We start from the raw sequence: 20904 nt of genomic DNA on the forward strand, positions 1-20904 counted from the left end.
ATAGTAATTTTGTAAATTGTAGCGCTGATTCACCGGAAGCATTTGAGGGAAAAGATTTTCTGAATGTCACGCGGCGATGTAAAATGCTGTTTTTATATATAAATATGAACTTTATCGAACAAAAAAATGCATGTATTGTGTAACATGATGTCCTAGGATTGTCATCTGATGAAGATTGTCAAAGGTTAGTGCTGCATTTAGCTGTGTTTTGGGTATTTGCGATGCATCTAGTTGCTTTGAAAATGGCTGTGTAATTATTTCTGGCTGGGTTCTCTCCTAACATAATCTAATGTTTTGCTTTTGCTGTAAAGCCTTTTTGAAATCGGACAACGTGGTTCGATTCAGGAGAGGTGTATCTATAAAACGGTGTAAAATAGTCATATGTTTGAGAAATTGAAGTTATAGCATTTATGAGGTTTTGCATTTCGTGCGACGCGATTCCATTGGCTGTTGATTAGGGTGGGACGCAAGCGTCCCACTGGCCCAGACAGGCTAACCCTAGCTTCTTGTCCACAATTCATATCATATCAGACCATGAGACATCCCGAAAATCAGTCTTCTCACAAAATCGTCTGTAGCGTCCGAAAGGTTTGGCATACAAACTATTACAAGCACACAGTGGTGTAAAGTACTTAAGTAAAAATACTTTTTGGGGGGTATCTGTACTTTACTTTACTATTCCTTCCGTGGCCTCCAACTGCTCTTAAACGTTAGTAAAACCAAATGCATGCTTTTCAACCGTTTGCTGCCCGCATCCGCCCACCCAACTAGCATCACTACTCTGGACGGTTCTGACTTAGAATATATGGACAACTACAAATACCTAGGTGTCTGGTGTGGTGGCTAATTTCTGCATTACCAAATGAGGAGTTACAAACACACCAGTCCGAGTTAAACTACATCTTTAATACTTAAGATACTTTTGCAAAAGTTCTTGACCCCACCAATGCATTCTCTCGAATGAATCATTTAATGAGGTGCTTACAGAATGGCTCAGGGATCTTTTATAGCAATGATACAGCCCCTTCAACGTACATTGACAAACCGCAGATACTTAGTAACAGTTCACAAAGGTTACGTTTTGTATGACAGATATCCATAAAACACATCAGACAGTAACTGCTATGTCAACAGGGTTCATTGTATAGCCCTGTATCTGGTCTCCTTAGAACTGTCCCTCCCTGGTACGGTATTGAACAGAACTATTTCATCCAATGGCATATATCAATTGTCAACTCTAGATACTCCCATCTCAAGCAAACCCCCTCTTGACCCCACTCCTGGACAGGCTCACTGGGGGGATTGAGCCTCTAGGCCATATATTATCACAGGATAAGTGTGAGATCTAAGAGACCATGGTCCCAGACACTGCCATAAACCTCCCCACAATAAGGAAAAGGAGGGTGTGACTTGCTCACAGACATTGTGGAGACAAGTCATTGGTTCCCCAGTAATCACGCCATCCCTTCACATGGTTTAAGCATAGGTAAAGAGACATTCACATATGAAGACAATATTTAATTCTGTCCTCCTCTCTTGCTGATATTCTGCAGAGCAACAGAGACAAGTAAAAGACAAGTCTGACCTCTTCCCCTCTCTGAGCCCACAGTGTCTGAGCCCCAGAAAAGGGAAATGTGTAACTGAAAAGACACCAGAGTCCAATGGACACTTTCTAATGACAAGTACCTCAAATAAGCATATTATAATAATCAAACATCTTAATTATCTATGTTACCCAACTAATTTTGATTCGTCCACGACACTGGCTAGACTGTAAACTCTCCTTACAGACTCATATTAAACATCTCCAATCCAAAATTAAATCTAGAATCGGCTTCCTATTTCGCAACAAAGCCTCCTTCACTCACCGCCAAACATACCCTCGTAAAACTGACTATCCTACCGATCCTCGACTTCAGCGATGTCATTTAAAAATAGCTTCCAATACTCTACTCAGCAAACTGGATGCAGTCTATCACAGTGCCATCCGTTTTGTCACCAAAGCCCCTAATACCACCCACCACTGCAACCTTGTGGTGGCTAATTTCTGCATTACCAAATGAGGAGAGTTACAAACACACCAGTCTGAGTTAAACTACATCTTTAATACTTAAGATACTTTTGCAAAAGCACTTGACCTTCAATGATGCCATTGAAAAGGTGACTACACCTTCAATACAAAGAGCTTTTATACTCAAGGTCCACCCCTCTCAACGTACATGATGAACCACAGATACATAGAATGGGTCACAAGGTTAAGTTTTGTATGAAAAGATATCTATAAAACACAGAAGACAGCAACTGGTATCTCAACCGTGTTCATTATATAGACCGGTGTCTGGTCTCCCTAGAACCGTCCCTCCCTGGTACGGTATAAAACAGAACTATTAGCTCATGTCCTCTGGAATGCTTTTTAGGTGTTCTCATCAAAATACATCATAAATCTCCTCTGTCAGTGCTATCTCATAGAGGCCCATCCTCAGTAAGACACCTCTTGTTCCCACTCCTGGACAAGCTCACTGAGGGGAGTGACTTGCGCACAGACATTGTGGAGAAAAATAATTGGTTCCCCATTAATCATGCCATCCCTTCACATGGTTTAAGAATAGGTAGACATTCACATATGAAGACTGTTTCATTCAGTCCTCCTCTCTTGCTGATATTCTGCATAGCAACAGATACATGTAAAAAACAAGTCGGACCTCTCCCCTCTCTGGGCCCCAAGTGACTGAGCCCCAGCGAAGGGAAAGGTGCAAGTGAAAAGGACACTTTCTAATGACAAGTATCTCACATAAGCATATTATACTAATAAAACATCTTAATTATCTATGTTACTCAACTAATTCTGATTCATCCACCACAACCTGTATGCTCTAGTCGGCTGGCCCTCGCTACATATTCGTCGCCAGACCCACTGGCTCCAGGTCATCTATATGTCTCTGCTAGGTAAAGCTCCGCCTTACCTCAGCTCACTGGTCACGATAATAACACCCACCTGTAGCACGCGCTCCAGCAGGTATATCTCACCAGTCATCCCCAAAGCCAACACCTCCTTTGGCTGCCTTTCCTTCCAGTTCTCTGGTGCCAATGACTGGGACAAATTGCAAAAATCGCTGAAGCTGGAGACTTATATTTCCCTCACTAACTTTAAACATCAGCTAACTGAGCAGCTAACCGATTGCTGCAGCTGTGCATAGCCCATCTGTAAATAGCCCACCCATTCTACCTACCTCATCCCCATATTGTTTTTATTTACTTTTCTGCTCTTTTGCACACCAGTATTTCTACTTACACATCACCATCTGCTCATCTCTCACCACAGTGTTAATTTGCTAAATTGTAATTACTTCGCTGCTATGGCGTATTTATTGCCTTACCTCCTCGTGCCATTTGCACACACCTAATATAGACTTTCCTTTTTTTATATTGTGTTATTGACTGTACGCTTGTTTATTCTATGTGTAACTATGTGTTGTTGTTTGTGTCGCACTGCTTTGCTTTATCTTGGCCAGGTCACAGTTATAAATGAGAACTTGTTCTCAACTAGTTTACCTGGTTAAATCAAGGTGAAAAAAATAAATAATAATAAATTCATATTTTTTTATAACTTTTACTTTTACTCCACTACATTCCTAAAGAAAATATGTTGTTTTTACTCCCATACATTTTTCCTGACACCCAAAAGTACAAGTTACATTTAGAATGCTCAGGCAGGGCAGCAATATGGTCCAATTCACGCACCTATCAATATAACTAGTCATCCCTACTGCCTCTGATCTGGCTTAACGGTCTGGCCTACAAACTATTACAAGCACACAGTGGTGTAAAGTACCCCCCTGAACGGTTTGGCCTAGGAAAAATATTATGATCCCTCTATGGAAAGATAAGATCTCTTTTGATCTATGACCCCCCACAAGTGTCTTGTGACCTGTCTGAAGTCAGTACTGCCGATCTTCTAACTTCTGTCTGTAGCATCTGAACAGTTTGTGGAAAGGTAAGTGTCTCACGAAGACGTACTGTACATGTCGGTTGTTTTGCTCTAGGACGCCCACAGGCCTCACGTCTCGTCTGAAGATCCCCCGGTACCAGTGGAAAAAAATCATGGAAGTATGTGTGGAGACTGTTTAGTGCCAAACATAAGGGATTAAATATGTTTGTATACATATATATATATATCCTGATCTTTCTTATATCTCTCAGATATACTAGGACAGACACTTCAGAACAAACTTCCTTTAGATTTGTTTTTTGGGACTATCTGTTGTTCCATGTAGTGAATATGTTATTCAATGTGTTTGTATCGGCTAATAGCAGCAAGGCCAAATACAATTTTTCATCAAATATCTTTTTTTTTTACCCTAACCTTAACCCTAGCCTCGGTGAACTTCAAGTGAAATGTATTAAAACTTACCTCAATCCAGGGATGGAATGTGTAGCTCCAAGGCCACACCATGGATCAACCCGAACACTAACCCTAACCTTAACCCCAGCTTCAATGAACTTCTGGTGAAATGGTTTAAAACATACCTAAATCCAGGGATGGAATGTATAGCTTCAAGGCCACACTCCAGATCAAACCGTAGCTATTATCATAACCCTAACCCTAACCTTAACCCAAACTACATGCCCACATCCTGGATAGACCCTAACCACAACCCTAACCCAAGCTTCATGTCCACACACATAGACCCTAACCCTATCCATTACTGTAACCCTAACCCTGTTTTGTTCAATTTCTATTCATTCCTACATTAGTCACTGTGTTGTGTTCCGAATTGGAATGTGAAACATTCTGCAACATCCCAGGCGAGACAGGTCAGTTGTGTTAAACCCATTTTATTTATTCACAGGTGAATCATGGCAGTGGACTCAGCACTGAGCCGTGCATACAGAGGGGTATTGCTTTTTCAGTCACTATTTGTATTATATGATTCAACATGACAAACAAGGATGATCCATCAATCTTTGCAAAAAGCTTTTGTCTTTTGAATTTTGTTTGAGAGCAAATAGACCTAGGGCTCTATTCAATTCGTATTGCGGAAGTTCAGCGTTACAGCGTGATTGAAATTTAAAGGCAATGTTCCTGCGTTAGTGGAGACAGCATTCACGTTAAACGCTGCATATTTCGGCTTAATCGGAAATTTCCTTAAAATATCTATTGAGCAATCTGTAACGATTCAGCGATACTGATTGAATAGAGCCCCTAATTTCAGACAGAGGTTAGTAAATCCTGTTGTAGTGACCGTAGGTATGTACTGGTATAGAAAACAGTTGTAGTGACCATAGGTATGTACTGGTATAGAAAACAGTTGTAGTGACCATAGGTATGTACTGGTATAGAAAACTGAAGGCTGTTTGTCAATTGATAGATCTAATAAAACATACCTTCATAAAATATGGATTTTCTATTGAAGTCCAGTGTTTTTTTTAAAAAGTGTCTCAGGAGAAAAATCTGGAAACATTATTGAAATGTCACCATAGTTATACAATGCATAATCAGGGAATATAATGAGCTTCTTCTCTAATAAAAAGAGACATAGACCACTTATTCAGGAAATCAAACATAGGTGCATTAGAAAACCATTCTCTTGATTGCACAGTGGAACTAGGATCGTCAATAATATTGTTTTCAGAGTATTTAGATAAAAACATTCCACATTCAGCACTTTCCCTATTCCTTGTTTTGTCCTTACCACCACAGAGTCAAAACACTATAATCACAATGAGTCATCATCCATACATCTGTTCTACAGTAGTTGTGCGCTACGCAGCTGTCCCAGAGAGAGAACACAGTGCTTCTCTCCTAGGGTCCTTCAAAAGTTTACTGTGTGAGATTGTGACTCCGTACAGTCTTTCATAGCCAAATTGGAGCTGGCCTCCTTCTTAGTGGAGGAGACTTGGAATTTCTGGTGAGTCGACTAGGTTGTTGCTGTTTGTCCACTGTCAGGTTCAGGTCCAGGGTCTTCTTGTGCCATGTAAGTGGACAGGGGCCTGGGGCCGGTTCTCAGGGAAACCATAGGAGAAGCTGTGTGCTGGGGGACACAGCTCAGTGCTCCAGCCCTTGCCAGTCTCTTTCTTACTGTATGCTAGGCTATCACTCAGATCCATTGTAACGTATACTTAACTGATACATTAATATGAATAGAATCTCTCTTTGTATACAACAACATTTAAATCATTTGTGGAGATTAAGGCAGTCCATACATTTTTACAAACAAGACATGAAACATATCTGAATAGGAAAAACAAAGGCTATGGTACTCAAGTCCCTTCATCCGTACTCTTGAAGTTTCAATCTCTCAAAGAAGAGGTCTTGAAAAGTTAACCAAAATGTCACCCGGACATTGTAGTTTCTCTGATAGTCATAGATCAATTCCCATGAGTTCCAACGAGGCCTCAGAAGCCTGGGGCTAGATTTGAAAATCGGCTGGCTGGAGAAGCCTTGAGGCTGAAGTTATACGTGCACCGAGGGCACACTTCTGTTGAGCACCTGGACACGCATCAGCTGTACACTGGTCATGATCTTCTTCTGGTGGCCCATCAGTGTCACCCCCAGCCTGTGGATATCCCTGTAGGACACACAGAGATGGGACAGAGTCACACATGAACACACTCATCAGACAGCCTAAATTACTCTTAAGCATCAATGACATGTGGATGATGTGATTGGAGAATGATGCTATGGCCTTGCCTCTCACCCTTGGTTCATGCCTATGACGTGGCCTAGGGTCAGGTAGCCTCCTGCAGCAAAATGGTCCTTGTATCGGCCCATCTTGATGGTGTCCAGCCACTCATCCACAGACCTACAGCTGCTGAAGTCTGGGATACTTCTGTCCATAATAGGAGGTGTGCCTAACCTGAGAGACAGAGAGAGAGAGAGAGAGAGAGAGAGAGAGAGAAGGGACAGAGAGAGAAAGAGTGAGAAAGAGAGAAAAGAGGAAGAAAAGGAGATAGGACAAACACACAGACAGAAGGGAGAGGGGAGACATGAAGAAAGGGAGAGATGTGGAAAAAAAGAGGTGGAGAGGAAAAAAGGTGTTGAAATGCACTAGCAGCTAAGGCAGAAAATCAATAGCTGTTAAAATGATAGAGAAGGGGTGGCTGCTCTGATTGCAGGATGGCTGGTTTGGCTAGATTAATACGGAGAGAAATCCTTAACACCCCCTCCTCCCCCTCTCCTCCTCTTCTCCTCATCCCTCCATCTCCCCGACATGCACCAGTAACTCTATGGGACCATGGATCTGAAAGAAGCAATTTAACACAGGTCCAACTCTAACTCGAGCCGCTCTTCACTCTGATGCTCTCTGATTCCCGGACTATCAATGTCAATATCACAGCCAGGCTCTTATTTAACAGAGCGCATGTCTATCAGAGATGAGCTTATTGGAAAACGAACAAGGCCGTTCCTTGCTCTCTTAAGGCAACCTGTCTCCCTCGTGTCAGCCGGGGAAGTTTGAGGGAAACTTTGGGGTGTAACTTTATCCCACAGCTCATGTTTGACAGATAAGTTGAGAGTGGATTTGCAGTGCGTTGTCCAGACAATGTATTGCCCAAGCGATGGTTGCCCCGGCGATGGTTGCCTAGCAGCATGTTCACCTGCACAGCGTGTCCATGGACTTGAGGTTCTCCGGGTTCCGGATCAGCTTGTCTAAAACTGTAACAATCTGGCAGAACCGGGGCCTCTCGTTGCGGTCCTTTTGCCAGCAGTCCAGCATGAGAGTGTGTAGAGCACCTGAACAGCCCATAGGAGCAGGTAGCCTGTAGCCCTCCTCTACTGACTTTATCACCTATACACACACACACACACACACACACACACACACACACAAAGAGAGAGAGATATGCAGGTATCATTACACACATGTTTTCTTATGGGTGTATGTGTGGTTTGCATGTACTGTATGTGTGTGTGTGTGTGTCCTCTCCAATCCACTCACATCTCTGTTGGTGAGGTTCCAGTATGGCCTCTCCCCATATGACATGACCTCCCACATGACCACGCCATAGCTCCACACATCACTGGAAGAGGAGAACTTCCTGTAGGCGATGGCCTCTGGCGCTGTCCAGCGGATTGGAATCTTACCACCCTGAAGGGAACAGAAACGCACTAGAACCAGAACTAGAACAACCACTGGCATCACCACGGAATAGAAAACAGAACCAGAACTAGAGAACTCGGGCTACAACAGTATTATAATCTAGTATATATAAGAGTTTTAGAATTTATCTAACATTAAAGTGTGAACTCACGCTGGTGGTGTATGCTGCATCAGGATCGTCCTCCAGGACTCTGGACAGGCCGAAGTCAGACACCTTACACACCATGTTGCTGTTGACCAGGATGTTACGAGCTGCCAGGTCGCGGTGGATGTAGCCTAGGTCTGCCAGGTAGGTCATACCCGCCGCGATGCCACGCATCACGCCCACCAACTGGATTATAGTGAACTGACCATCATGTCTCTGAGAGGAGGAGAAGAACGGGGATTGAGATTGAGAGAGATTGTAGTGTTAGTTAGAGGCATATTGATTGAGATTTCAGATGTCAAGTGCTTCAAAAACGATTTCTCTACAAGAGAAAGAAAGAGAGAGAGTGAGAGTGGGAGAGAGGGAGAGTGAGAGGGTATGGGAAAAATAGATGAAATCCTTATAAAAGCAACAAACCCTCAGGAAAGAGTCCAGAGATCCATTCTCCATGTACTCAGTGATGATCATGACTGGTTTACCTGGGGGGGTAAATAGTAAGGGAGGGAGGGAAGGGAGTAAGGAGGGAGGGGGGAGGGAAGGGAGTAAGGAGGGGGGAGGGAGGGAAGGGAGTAAGGAGGGGGGAGGGTAAAATTGTAAGGGAGGGAGGGAGGGAGGGAGAGAGAGAGAGAGAGAGAGAGAGAGGGAGGGTGAACAAGGGAATGAGGGGGGTAAGGGAAGGTAAGGGATGGAGGGGGGTAAGGGAGTAAGGGATGGCGGGGGGTAAGGGAAGGTAAGGGATGTGGATGGGGGTAAGGGATGGAGGGGGGTAAGGGAGTAAGGGGGTTATGGAGGGAGGGGGAGTAAGTGAGGGAGGGAGGGAGGGTAAGGGAGAATGGGGGATAAGGGAATAAGGGAGGGAGGGTGTAAGGTAGTAAGGGAGGAAGGGAGAGAGGAAGAGTTATTCCACAGTAACTATACAGGAGTAACTTACATCAGGTCGGCATATGCATAGAAATAAGAATGAATAGAAAGGGCTTCTCCATTCAAGTCAATGATGGCATAATGGTTGGACTGGCAGCCATTTTGAGTGTATCCATGCCAGGAAGTAAAAGCAGGAAGTGTACCCTTCAATCTGTGCTGTGATAACTGACATTACAAAAATACATTCCATTGCAGGAGCCTTACCATTATTTGAATGAACATTCTACATTACCATGGCAATCCAGCATCAGTTGATAGAACATTCCAAAATACCATGGAAATTATTGCATCACAATACCAGTCAGCCATTGCGAGTGTACCCAGTGTTAGAGCTTCCAAGCCCATTCTATTAATTCTTATTTCTATGGGCGTATGTACTTCCTTCTTGAATTGAATTCATACGTAGTAAAGACATTGAATTGCATCAAACTGAAAATGGAGTTGAATCAAATCAAATGGAATCTTACTGCATGTGACCACTCCCTCCAGGTGAATGACGTTAGGGTGGTCAAACTGGGCCATGATTGATGCCTCAGCCAGGAAGTCCCTCCTCTGCTTGTCACTGTATCCTGCCTTCAGTGTCTTCAAAGCCACCGGAATGTCTCTCTTCCCTGGGAGACGCATCCGCCCGTAACACACCTCCCCAAACTCACCTGCACACACACACACACACGTTTAGGTGTACTCCTCCAGGACGACCACAATATAAACTAATCTATTAATTGAGTGATAGATTCATTCGAACAAAAATAAATCGTTTCCTAATCTCATCTCCTGCTTTATGCTTTGAAAAGTCACAGAACACATCATTACATTCCTTCCCCTTTCCCTTTCTGTCTAATGTGTCTTATCAACAACTACAACCCTAAAGGTCACTGTTAACAGCCATGATTATGACGCCTGTGTGTTACCATGTCCTGCTGTGCCAGTGTGATGTTATTATTCCCTGTGTGTCTCGGTGTTTGATTGACAGCCCCATGCAACGCTCTGATTCCACTGTGCCATTCCTCTCCGCTGCACACCGCAGCCTTTTCTTCAGCCAATGATTTTCAGTTTACCTGACCCAATGATTTTCTCTATTCTGATCCTGGAAGCTTCAATTTCTCGGGCAAACTCGTGGACGGCCTGGCAGGGGTCCTCATAGGTGTGTGGGTCGATGTAGAATCGCATGTCGGGGAATGACACTAAAATAGACAACATTAGCATCTGGTCACAAACCACTGGATGGAAACAATATGCTACATGAGACTGTCACAGGAAAGAGAGGGAAGAGGGAGAGGGAGAAAGAGAGAGAGGGGGAGAGAGACACAGAGAGGGAAAGAGAGAGAGAGAGAGAGAGAGAGAGAGAGAGGGGGAGATACAGAGAGAGAAAAGGGAGGCTAGGAGAGAGAGAGAGAGGGAGAGGAGGGAGAGAGAGACTGCAGTACTGAGATTTTGTACCTCAATAAATCTGAATCAAACAGGAAGTGAACTGTGTACACTGAGGATGAAAATGTAATAATACAAACATACCATGGCCATTCTGGTAGTGCATCTTCTCCTCATCAGAGTCCTGGAAGGCCTTGCTATAGCCACAGTGTCTGTATATCAAACAGTAGTTTAGAATAGTTTAGAGTCACACGGGGATACTTCTCACGGTTTTCCTCTCATTCTATCTTTCAGACTCCGCTTGAAAATGCTAACATGCGTTGAAGTTGGAAATAATTAAATCCACAAATTATTTATGGAAGATGTAAATTATAGACATCAAAAGAGAGAAGGAGAGGGATAAGTGAAAACATTAGCATTGTTATTTAACTAACATGAACAGCCATAATAATTAAACTGTCTGTTTAGAAGTACAAAACTCAGCTGGGTCTGAACATTACCCATGCAGAAACTCTGGGAGATGACCTGACTTTCCACTGCTAACTAACACATGCCATAATCTAGAGTGAGAACTACTCTGGGCTATTTAAAAGCATTAACAAAGTTAGAGAGACTATCTCCTTGGTTTCCTGTGCTGTGGGATTGTGGGACTGTTGGATTGAAAATAGACAGTTACTGTAGCACTGGAGCCTATGGGGGTAAAAAAAAATATCCATTTATCAGACGCTTTTATCAAATGCACCTTACAGTCATGCTTGCATACGTTATTTACGGATGGGTGGTCCCAGGAATCAAACCCACTATCTTGGAATGGCAAGAGCCATGCCCTACCAACTGAGCTGGTCCTCAATAGGGGATTAGAGGTCATCCTATGGATTTCAATGCATATGGGTATACGACATCAGAGACAGATTAAGGATACAAAATAAAATACTAATATGAATGTTGATTATAAAATAAATGAATCCTATGGAGACAGTGGTATAATTTACTTGAACCCTTGTTAAGGTAGAGTAAAAAATATCCCACATACGTATATGAGTGACGTAGAGTCAGAGAGGACTCATCCACATCACGGGTAGTGGTGTAGTGTAAGAAAGGGTTGCCTTGCCGTTTCCTGCAGATGACGATGGCCAGGAAGGTGACCAGGCCAGAGACCAACGCCATACAGATCCAGATGATAGTCATAGTGTCGTAGCGCAGAGGAACTGGACACACACAACAACACAACCAGTTTGTGTGAGTGTGTGTGTGTGTGTGTGTGTGTGTGTGTGTGTGTGTGTGTGTGTGTGTGTGTGTGTGTGTGTGTGTGTGTGTGTGTTCAGTGCTCTTTGAGGCTTAGGCCCGCAGCAGCAGCTTTCCTGACAGGGGTGACCCTCACACATAGCACAGATCTATAGCATTACAGGATTGTCTGAAGGCTTCCTGGTCCCACTGACATTCATGGCTCTTTAACCCAGCACCATTCTGTCCCTCATGAAAATATACAATAATATATTATGGTATAAATACTGCAGTATTACTATATTTATATACTATAGTATTCACTGTAGTGTTTTTGCAGACATTACTGTAGTGTTCACAGAGTGTGTATGAAGCCATTACTGTAGTATACCGTAGTGTTCACTGTAGTGTTTTTGTGTACATAACTGTAGTATGCTATAGTACTCATTATAGTGTTTTGCAGACATGACCGTAGTATACTATAGTATTGTTTTTGTGGAATATACGTTAGTATTTATTGTAGTGTTTTTGAAGACTTTACTGTAGTATTCACAGCAGTGTTTTTTCTAAAGCACTATAGTAAATACTATAGCATACTACAGTAGTCTGCAAAAACACTACAGTAAATATACCAGTAAAGTCTGTAATAACACTGCAGATAGGTTGGCACCAATAGACACCAATAGAATACAAAGCACTTCTAAACCTTCTAAACCTAGTGAGAGATTCTACAAATGAAAATAGTGCTCCACTCATTCTCTTACTTGCTTTCCCGGTCTGGATCTCCACATTCTGGCTGAAGCGTCCGCAGCCTGCCGAGGTTCTGGCCCGGACCTGAAAAATGTACCTGGTACCAGGCTTCAGGCCAGACACCCTGGCCGTGGTCCCCTTGGCCTTCAGGGTGGAATAACTTTGCTGCTCCTTATCCTGGTGGAGGAGAGCTGTGATAAAGACAGTCTGTACAAGCAGTGTTTATATTGCAGATTTATCCAGTAGTAACCCCAGGGATTTGCACAGATTACGATAACAACACAGCAGCCACACTAATCTGTCTGTACTATCCAGACGTGTGTGTGTGTGTGTCTGACACTATTCACTCTATACACACAACCTCAAGTCTCCAGTGACCTCCCCCACTGTGGGGATCCTGGTCTGTGTGTGTGTTGCTCAGATCTTTCTTACCTCATTAGCTGTGAGTCAGAGCATGCAGAACCACAAAGCAATTAACTTGTCTTTGCTGCTAGGCTGTCACTTTCACGAATCAATCAGCATACATCAGCATGCATAAACACAGACAGAGAGACACATACACGCATATATGTATCTACTGTATGTATCTACTGTATGTACAGTACATACAGTAGATATGTTTGTATGTATGTATGTATCTACTCTACCTTCTCATAGTATTTGATGTCATACTCTAGTATGACTCCATTGGGCTGGTCAGGCTCGTGCCACTGCAGAGTGACGCTGTTCTGACTGGCGTTCTCCTGGCGAATGGCGATCACCTGGGAAGGGGCTGAACAGAAAGCAGGAACAGGAAGTACAGAAACTATTTTTTTTTAATAGAAAACAGAACATACATACATCAATGTTCCATGGAGCACAACTACAAAACGTCAATATATGTCAAAACATGGTGCATTTAGAAAGTATTCAGACCACTTGACTTTTTAGACATTTTGTTACATTACAGCCTTATTCTAAAATGGAATACATTGCCCCCCCCCCTTACCAATCTACACACAATACCCCATAATGACAAAGCAAAAACAGTTTTTTATACATTTTGGCAAATTTATTAAACATTAAAACTGAAATATTAAATTTACATAAGTCTTCAGACCCTTTACTCAGTACTTTGTTGAAGCAACTTTACAGCCTCAAGTCTTCTTGGGTATGACGCTACAAGCTTGGCACACCTGTATTTGGGGAGTTTCTCCCATTCTTCCCAGCAGATCCTTTCAAGTTCTGTCAGGTTGGATGGGGAGCGTCGCTGCACAGCTATTTTCAGGTCTCTCCAGAGATGTTCGATCGGGTTCAAGTCCAAGCTCTGGCTGGGGCACTCAAGGACATTCAGAGACTTGTCCAGAAGCCACTCCTGCATTGTCTTTGCTGTGTACTTAGGGTCATTGTCCTGTTGGAAGGTGAACCTTTGCCCCAGTCTGGAGCAGGTTTTCATCAAGGATCTCTCTATTCCTTGCTTCGTTCATCTTTCCCTCGACCCTGACTAGTCTCCCAGTCCCTGCCGCTGAAAACCATCCCCACAACATGATGCTGCCACCACCATGCTTCACCGTAGGGATGGTGCCAGGTTTCCTCTAGATGTGACGCTTGGCATTCAGATCAAAGAGTTCAATCTTGGTTTCATCAGACCAGAGAATCTTGTTTCTCATCGTCTGAGAATCCTTTAGGTGCCTTTTGGCAAACTCCAAGCAGGCTGTAATGTGCCTTTTACTGAGGAGTTGCTTCCGTCTGACCACTACCATAAAGGCCTGATTGGTGGAGTGCTGCAGAGATGGTTGTCCTTCTGAAAGGTTCTCCCAGAAGGAGAGTGACCATCGGGTTCTTGGTCACCTCCCTGACCAAGGCCCTTTTCCCCCAATTGCCAGCTCTCGGAAGACTTCTTCCATTTAAGAATGATGGAGGCCACTGTGTTCTTGGGGACCTTCAATGCTGCAGACATTTTTTGGTACCCTTCCCCAGATCTGTGCCTCGACACAATCCTGTCTCGGAGCTCTACTGACAATTCCTTCGACCTCATGGCTTGGTTTTTGCTCTAACATGGACTGTCAACTGTGGGACCTTATATAGACAGGTGTGTACCTTTCCACGTCATGTCCAAACAATTGAATTTACCACAGGTGGACTCCAATCAAGTTGTAGAAACATCTCAAGAATGGTCAATGAAAACAGGATGCACCTGTTTCAAGTCTCATAGCAAAGGGTTGGAATACTTATGTAAATAAGGTATTTCTGTTTTTTATTTGTAATACATTTTTGTCTTTGCCATTATCGGTTATTGGTTGCAAGTAGATGAGGAAAATGTTTTGTTTAATCCATTTAGAATTAGGCTGTAACATAACAAAATGTTGAAAAAGGCAAGCGGTCTGAATACTTTCTGAATGCACTGTATGTATCATGCAGCCTAGCTGTTGAGATGTTATTTTTAATGTGTAAACTGTATGTGTTTGATCCACAGGTAAAACAACCTACATGCATACATTTATATGTTTTAAGTCGATACAGGTGTCCCCTACCTGCCTGGTTCGTGGTGATGTTGACAGATATGAAGGGCACCGGCTCATTGCTTAGGTGAGTCACCGCATTCATCGCTAGGATACGGAAGGTATAGTTGGCGTGGGCAACCAGGTTTAGAACGGTCACCCAGGGTTCGGTCAGCGAGCTCTGCCGTGGAACAAACCGCACCGGGACCACTCCAGAGCGGTCCACTGTCCCTCCACCCCCTCCTCCCATCCCCTCTCCCCCACTGGTTGACCCCATCCCTGCTGTACAGTCCTCACACTGCCCCCCCTCCCCAGAGCACTTCTGACAGAGCACGCTGTACAGCAGGTCACTGCGACCCCCCGAGTCCATCGGTCGACCCCACTCCAGATTTACTGACGTACCGTTAACCGACGATATCATGTTTACTGGAGCTGTTGGGGGGCCTAAGGAGAGGAGAGAGAGAAAAAGAGATGGAGGAGAAAAATTTGAAGGGAGAAGAGAGAGAAAATTGGGTATATTTTCATGTTTTTCCTCGTGACTACCACCTGAACCAGTGGAATGTGCTTCTATTTTCTCTTTCAGATGTTTATTTTCATCTGTGTGTGTGCGCATGACTGTGTGCATTTGTGAGTTATGTACTTGTGCAGGGTGCGGCAGGGGGGTCTGTAGGGGCCCTGTAGTGGCTGGAGTCACAGGGGCAGTAGAGGGCAGCTCTGGTCTCTGAGTGGCTTTGTAGAGGACACCTCCCACACAACCCATCACCTGCCATTGGCTTATAGAAACCCACTTCACACGCTGCATGGGAAAGAGAGGGTTGGAGAGAGAAGGGGGAAGAGAGGAGGGGGGAGAGAGAGAAGGAGAGAGCAAAGGGGAGAGAGAGAAAGAAAGGGAGAGAGGGAGAGAGAGACTATTTGCACATCATTACAACACTATAATATTACATTTTTGTAAGTGTAATGCTCACTGTTAATTTTTAATTGTTTATTTGACTTTTGTTTATTATCTATTTCACTTGCTTTGGCAATGTAAACATACGTTTCCCATGCCAATAAAGCTCTTAAATTGAATTTAAAAATTTTAATTGAGAAGGGAAGGGAGAGAGTGGAAAGAAAGGGAGAGACAAAAATGTATATGAATACACATAATAATATTGGAAAATATTATTCTTTGGTCCACCCCATTATTTCTTGGGAAACTCCAACAGTCAACATGTAATTGGAACCCTGCATAGACTCACTGACTGGAGAGGAGGGAGAAGAAAGTTAGACTTTTACACAAACATTTGTGCCAAAGAGTCAGTGCACTGTTCATACTCCCGTAGGAAAAATCTAAATGTAGACCACATTTCAACCTTATTCAGCACACATGCTACATATTAACTTTCAATTATACAGGCTCCACTGATAAATGTGGGTTATGTGGCAGGGGAAATGGAAATATGTGGCAACACCATGGTTTCATCGTGCCTCCTCAGTAAAAAATAAAAAAGCTTACCAACATGTCTCTGCTCTGTTAAGGATGCAACAAGATCTCATGGTTTTACCAATTTGACTTCCGATTTTGATGTTTTTCCACATTTCTCCAAATTTCAAAGTTGCTCCAAACGTCAGATTTCTTGGTGTTTTTCACACCCTGGGTTGACTCCTCCTGCTCAGCATCCTTACATTTCCCCAACCTCAAATGTAAAGTTGCTCCAAATGTTACATTTAGAAATGAAAGGTTAAGGTTTTGGATAGTGTTAAAACATTAACCCTTTACACTCGTTGGAATTGGCCTATACAGAAGAAATGCATATGAAATGCATATGCATAAGCATGATAGCAATTGAAATGGAACAGTTTCGAAATAGTGGAAACATTATTAGACCAAAGATGAGGACACTACACTGTTGACTTTATGTGCATGTTACATTCAGATCGCAGCCGAAAAGACAGCTAACGATTAGCTGGCCGCAGATGGGCGATCAGGTTACGTCGCGACGGAGGGGCCAGTTGGACAACTCCCTCGGGCAGATAACGTCGGTGATCCAGTCGTGAAGACCCAATGGGGCTCCGCATCGGCAGTAAAACGGGTCAGGATAGGTGAGTTGTAGCCCAGGAGACACTTCAGCTGGCTAGCTCAGGAGTAGCCCACGAGTGGCTGACGGAATTCTTCAGCTGGTTAGCTAGCTAGCTCCGTAATAGTGTGTGTTAATTCCGAGACCGACGTTGCCAATAGTCACTCAGGTAGCAGCTAGTTAGCTGCAAGATCCAGGTGTAAATGTCCAGAGCCTGCGGTAGAAATCGAGGAAAGGAGAGAGAATAGGTCCGATATGCTCTGGTCTGAGTCGCGCTGTACAAAAACTGGCGATAGCTTTTCGAGCTAATGGATAGCTGAGGACAGCTAACCGTAGCTAGCTGAACTTCAACGTTAGCCAGTGAAAATGGCTAACCTCTGGCTAGCTTCTGTCGTGGAATTCAGATGAGGTAAATAATACTTTCTTTTTTTTTTTAAATTGATGAGGCGGGTTGCAGGAGAGTGCTTTGAGGTTGAGTATTTAGAATAAAAAAAATGTAAAAAGATAAGTGAAGAAAAAAATATGTAAATATATATATATATACACGGGACACGACAGGACGTCTGAACTGCTACGCCATCTTGGATTACAATGTGCCTGTATTTAATTTTCATGGATTACAGTCTGTGCCTGTATTTAATTTTCATGTTAGTCAGGGCCGAGAATCCACTCTCAAATACAGTTGAAGTCGGAAGTTTACATACACTTAGGTTGGAGTCATTAAAACTAGTTTTTCAACCACTCCACAAATTTCTTGTTAACAAACTATAGTTTTGGCAGGTTGGTTAGGACATCTACTTGGTGCATAACACAAGTAATTTTTCCAACAATTGTTTACAGACAGATTATTTCACTTAAAATTCACTGTATCACAATTCCAGTGGGTCAGACGTTTACATACACTAAGTTGAATGTGCCTTTAAACAGCTTGGAAAATTCCAGAAAATTATGTCATGGCTTTAGAAGCTTCTGATAGGCTAATTGGCATAATTTGAGTCAATTGGAGGTGTACCTGTGGATGTATTTCAAGGCCTACCTTCAAACTCAATGCCTCTAAGCTTGACATTATGGGAAAATCAAAAGAAATCAGCCAAGACCTCAGAAAATAAATTGTAGACCTCCACAAGTCTGGTTCATCCTTGGGAGCAATTTCCAAATGCCTGAAGGTACCACGTTCATTTGTACAAATAATAGTACGCAAGTATAAACACCATGGGACCACACAGCCGTCATACCGCTCAGGAAGGAGACGCGTTCTGTCTCCTAGAGATGAACATACTTTGGTGTGAAAAGTGCAAATCAATCCCAGAACAACAGCAAAGGACCTTGTGAAGATGCTGGAGGAAACAGGTACAAAAGTATTTTATATCCACAGTTAAACGAGTCCTATATCGACATAACCTGAAAGGCCGCTCAGCAAAGAAGAAGCCACTGCTCCAAAACCACCATAAAAAAGCCAGACCACAGTTTGCAACTGCACATGGGGACAAAGATCGTACCTTTTGGAGAAATGTCCTCTGGTCTGATGAAACAAAAATAGAACTGTTTGGCCATAATGACCATCGTTATACTTGGAGGAAAAAGGGGGATGCTTGCAAGCTGAAGAATACCATCCCAACCGTGAAGCACGGGGTGGTAGCATCATGTTGTGGGGGTGCTTTGCTGCAGGAGGGACTGGTACACTTCACAAAATAGATAGCTTCATGAGGAAGTAAAATTATGTGGATATATTGAAGCAACTTCTCAAGACATCAGTCAGGAAGTTAAATCTTGGTCGCAAATGGGTCTTCCAAATGGACAATGACCCGAAGCATACTTCCAAAGTTGCGGCAAAATGGCTTAAAGACAACAAAGTCAAGGTATTGGAGTGGCCATCACAAAGCCCTGACCTCAATCCTATAGAAAATGTGTGGGCAGAACTGAAAAAGCGTGTGCGAGCAAGGAGGCCTACAAACCTGACTCAGTTACAGCAGCTCTGTTGGGAGGAATGGGCCAAAATTCACCCAACTTATTGTGGGAAGCTTGTGGAAGGCTACCCAAAACGTTTGACCCAAGTTAAACAATTTAAATGCAACGCTACCAAATACTAATTGAGTGTATGTAAAGTTCTGACACACTGGGAATGTGAGGAAAGAAATAAAAGCTGAAATAAATCATTCTCTCTACTATTATTCTGACATTTCACATTCTTAAAATAAAGTGGTGATCCTAACTGACCTAAGACAGGGTATTTTTACTAGGATTAAAAGTCAGGAATTGTGAAAAACTGAGTTTAAATGTATTTGGCTAAGGTGTATGTAAACTTCCGACTTCAACTGCTTGCAAAGGGCATCAGTGTCCTAACAGCCGATTTGCCAAGGCAGGATACTCTGAGCGCAGCCCAATCCAGAAATCTGGCAGTGGTTTCTGATTAAATTCAATTTTTACAGAACCGCTTGCTGCATTTTTGACGAGGCTCTCTTTTTCAGATATTGGTAAGTGGACTGGAGGCAAAGCATGAAAGGGATAACGAATCCTTTTGTTTGTGTAATCTGTTTCGGGAAAGTACCTGCATAATTGCACACCCAACTCACTCAGGTGCTTTGCTATATCACATTTGACATTGTCCGTAAGCTTGAGTTCATTTGCACACACAAAAAATCATACAATGATGGAAAGACCTGTGTGTTGTCCTTGTTAATGCAGACTGAGAAGAGCTCAAACTTTTAAATCATAGCCTCAATTCTGTCCCCCGTATGGAATATAGTTGTGGAGAGTTCTGTAATCCTAGATTCAGATCATTCTGAGAGAAAAAACATCACCCAGATAGGTTAAGATTATAGTCAGTAAAGAAAAAAATATGTCAATAGTTTGCCCCTTGATAACCAGCGCACTTCTGTTTGTTGTAAAAGCTTTATGTGGTTGCTGCCCATATCATTGCATAGTGCAGAAAATACATGAGAGTTCAGGGGCCTTGCTTTAACAAAGTTAACCATTTTCACTGTGGTGTCCAAAACGTCTTTCAAGCTGTCAGGCATTCCCTTGCCAGCAAGAGCCTCTCGGTGGATGCTGCAGTGTACCCAAGTGGCATCGGGAGCAACTGCTTGCACACGCGTTACCACTCCACTATGTCTCCCTGTCATGGCTTTTGCTTCATCAGTACATATACCAACATGAGCAGCATCTATGTTTGGCTACTTACGGACCGTTAGTGGAATTCCCGCGAGAGAGTAACGGTTAATGTGATTGGATGTTAATTATTTGACTAGGCTACCTGTATTTGACATTGTGTTGTTATTTTGCTGAACACTAGATGGCTTAATTTTATGTTTGGCAGTGAAACGATGCTACTCAGGCGAGAAAAAAACCTCACCCAAATGTATAGCCCTGTTGGAAAATATAAATGGTCTGTTTGAAAATGTGAAGAATAAAACATTTTAAAATATTTAAAAATGTTAAAAAAAATGTTAAAAAAAAGTAAAATGTATGTTATTCACATTTTTATTCGGCGTACCCCCGACGGCATTGCGTGTACCCCAGTTTGGGAATACCTGCAATAGACAAACATAGGATCATTCTGTTCAGAACAACCCAGGGTATGACATCATGTCATCTTGTAACTGTACATCAAACATAGTGATCATAAATATTGAAACTGTATATGACATGGTTTTATGATATGGAAATGTAAAGTGCACATTTGGACTCACGGGTGTTTGGCTTGCTTGTATGACATCAAAACTGTATTTATTATACTCCTCAACGTCTCATCTTTAAAAATACACAGAATCTTCTTAATTTATAGCATTTCCCTCACTTGACAAGAAAACATTACCAAAAGATGCCCAAATAGCATGAGGGATGGGGGCAACTTCGTCAGT

General features: G+C 42.9%; 1 protein-coding gene across 3 annotated transcripts in view; it reads right to left on the bottom strand.

Annotated features, from left to right (window-relative positions):
* Positions 1–4820: 4820 nt before the first annotated feature.
* Positions 4821–20904, bottom strand: part of LOC115150642 (ephrin type-A receptor 8-like) — a 180111-nt gene continuing 164027 nt past the window's right edge. The window contains exons 6-19 of one of the 3 annotated variants that reach the window (XM_029694133.1): positions 15628–15783; positions 15021–15431; positions 13155–13279; positions 12522–12684; positions 11645–11741; positions 10678–10745; positions 10224–10349; positions 9633–9818; positions 8662–8723; positions 8251–8460; positions 7938–8087; positions 7597–7787; positions 6699–6857; positions 4821–6569 (exon numbers count right to left, since the gene is read on the bottom strand). In XM_029694133.1, coding sequence (XP_029549993.1) covers positions 6455–6569; positions 6699–6857; positions 7597–7787; positions 7938–8087; positions 8251–8460; positions 8662–8723; positions 9633–9818; positions 10224–10349; positions 10678–10745; positions 11645–11741; positions 12522–12684; positions 13155–13279; positions 15021–15431; positions 15628–15783 — 2219 coding nt within the window. In that variant the 3' untranslated portion in view covers positions 4821–6454. Of the gene's footprint in view, positions 6570–6698; positions 6858–7596; positions 7788–7937; positions 8088–8250; positions 8461–8661; positions 8724–9632; positions 9819–10223; positions 10350–10677; positions 10746–11566; positions 11742–12521; positions 12685–13154; positions 13280–15020; positions 15432–15627; positions 15784–20904 lie in introns of those variants that run through there. The other 2 variants (XM_029694132.1, XM_029694134.1) reach the window with 2 other exon arrangements.

This window comes from Salmo trutta, chromosome 16, assembly GCF_901001165.1.
Source record: "Salmo trutta chromosome 16, fSalTru1.1, whole genome shotgun sequence".
NCBI classification, from domain to species: Eukaryota; Metazoa; Chordata; class Actinopteri; order Salmoniformes; family Salmonidae; genus Salmo; species Salmo trutta.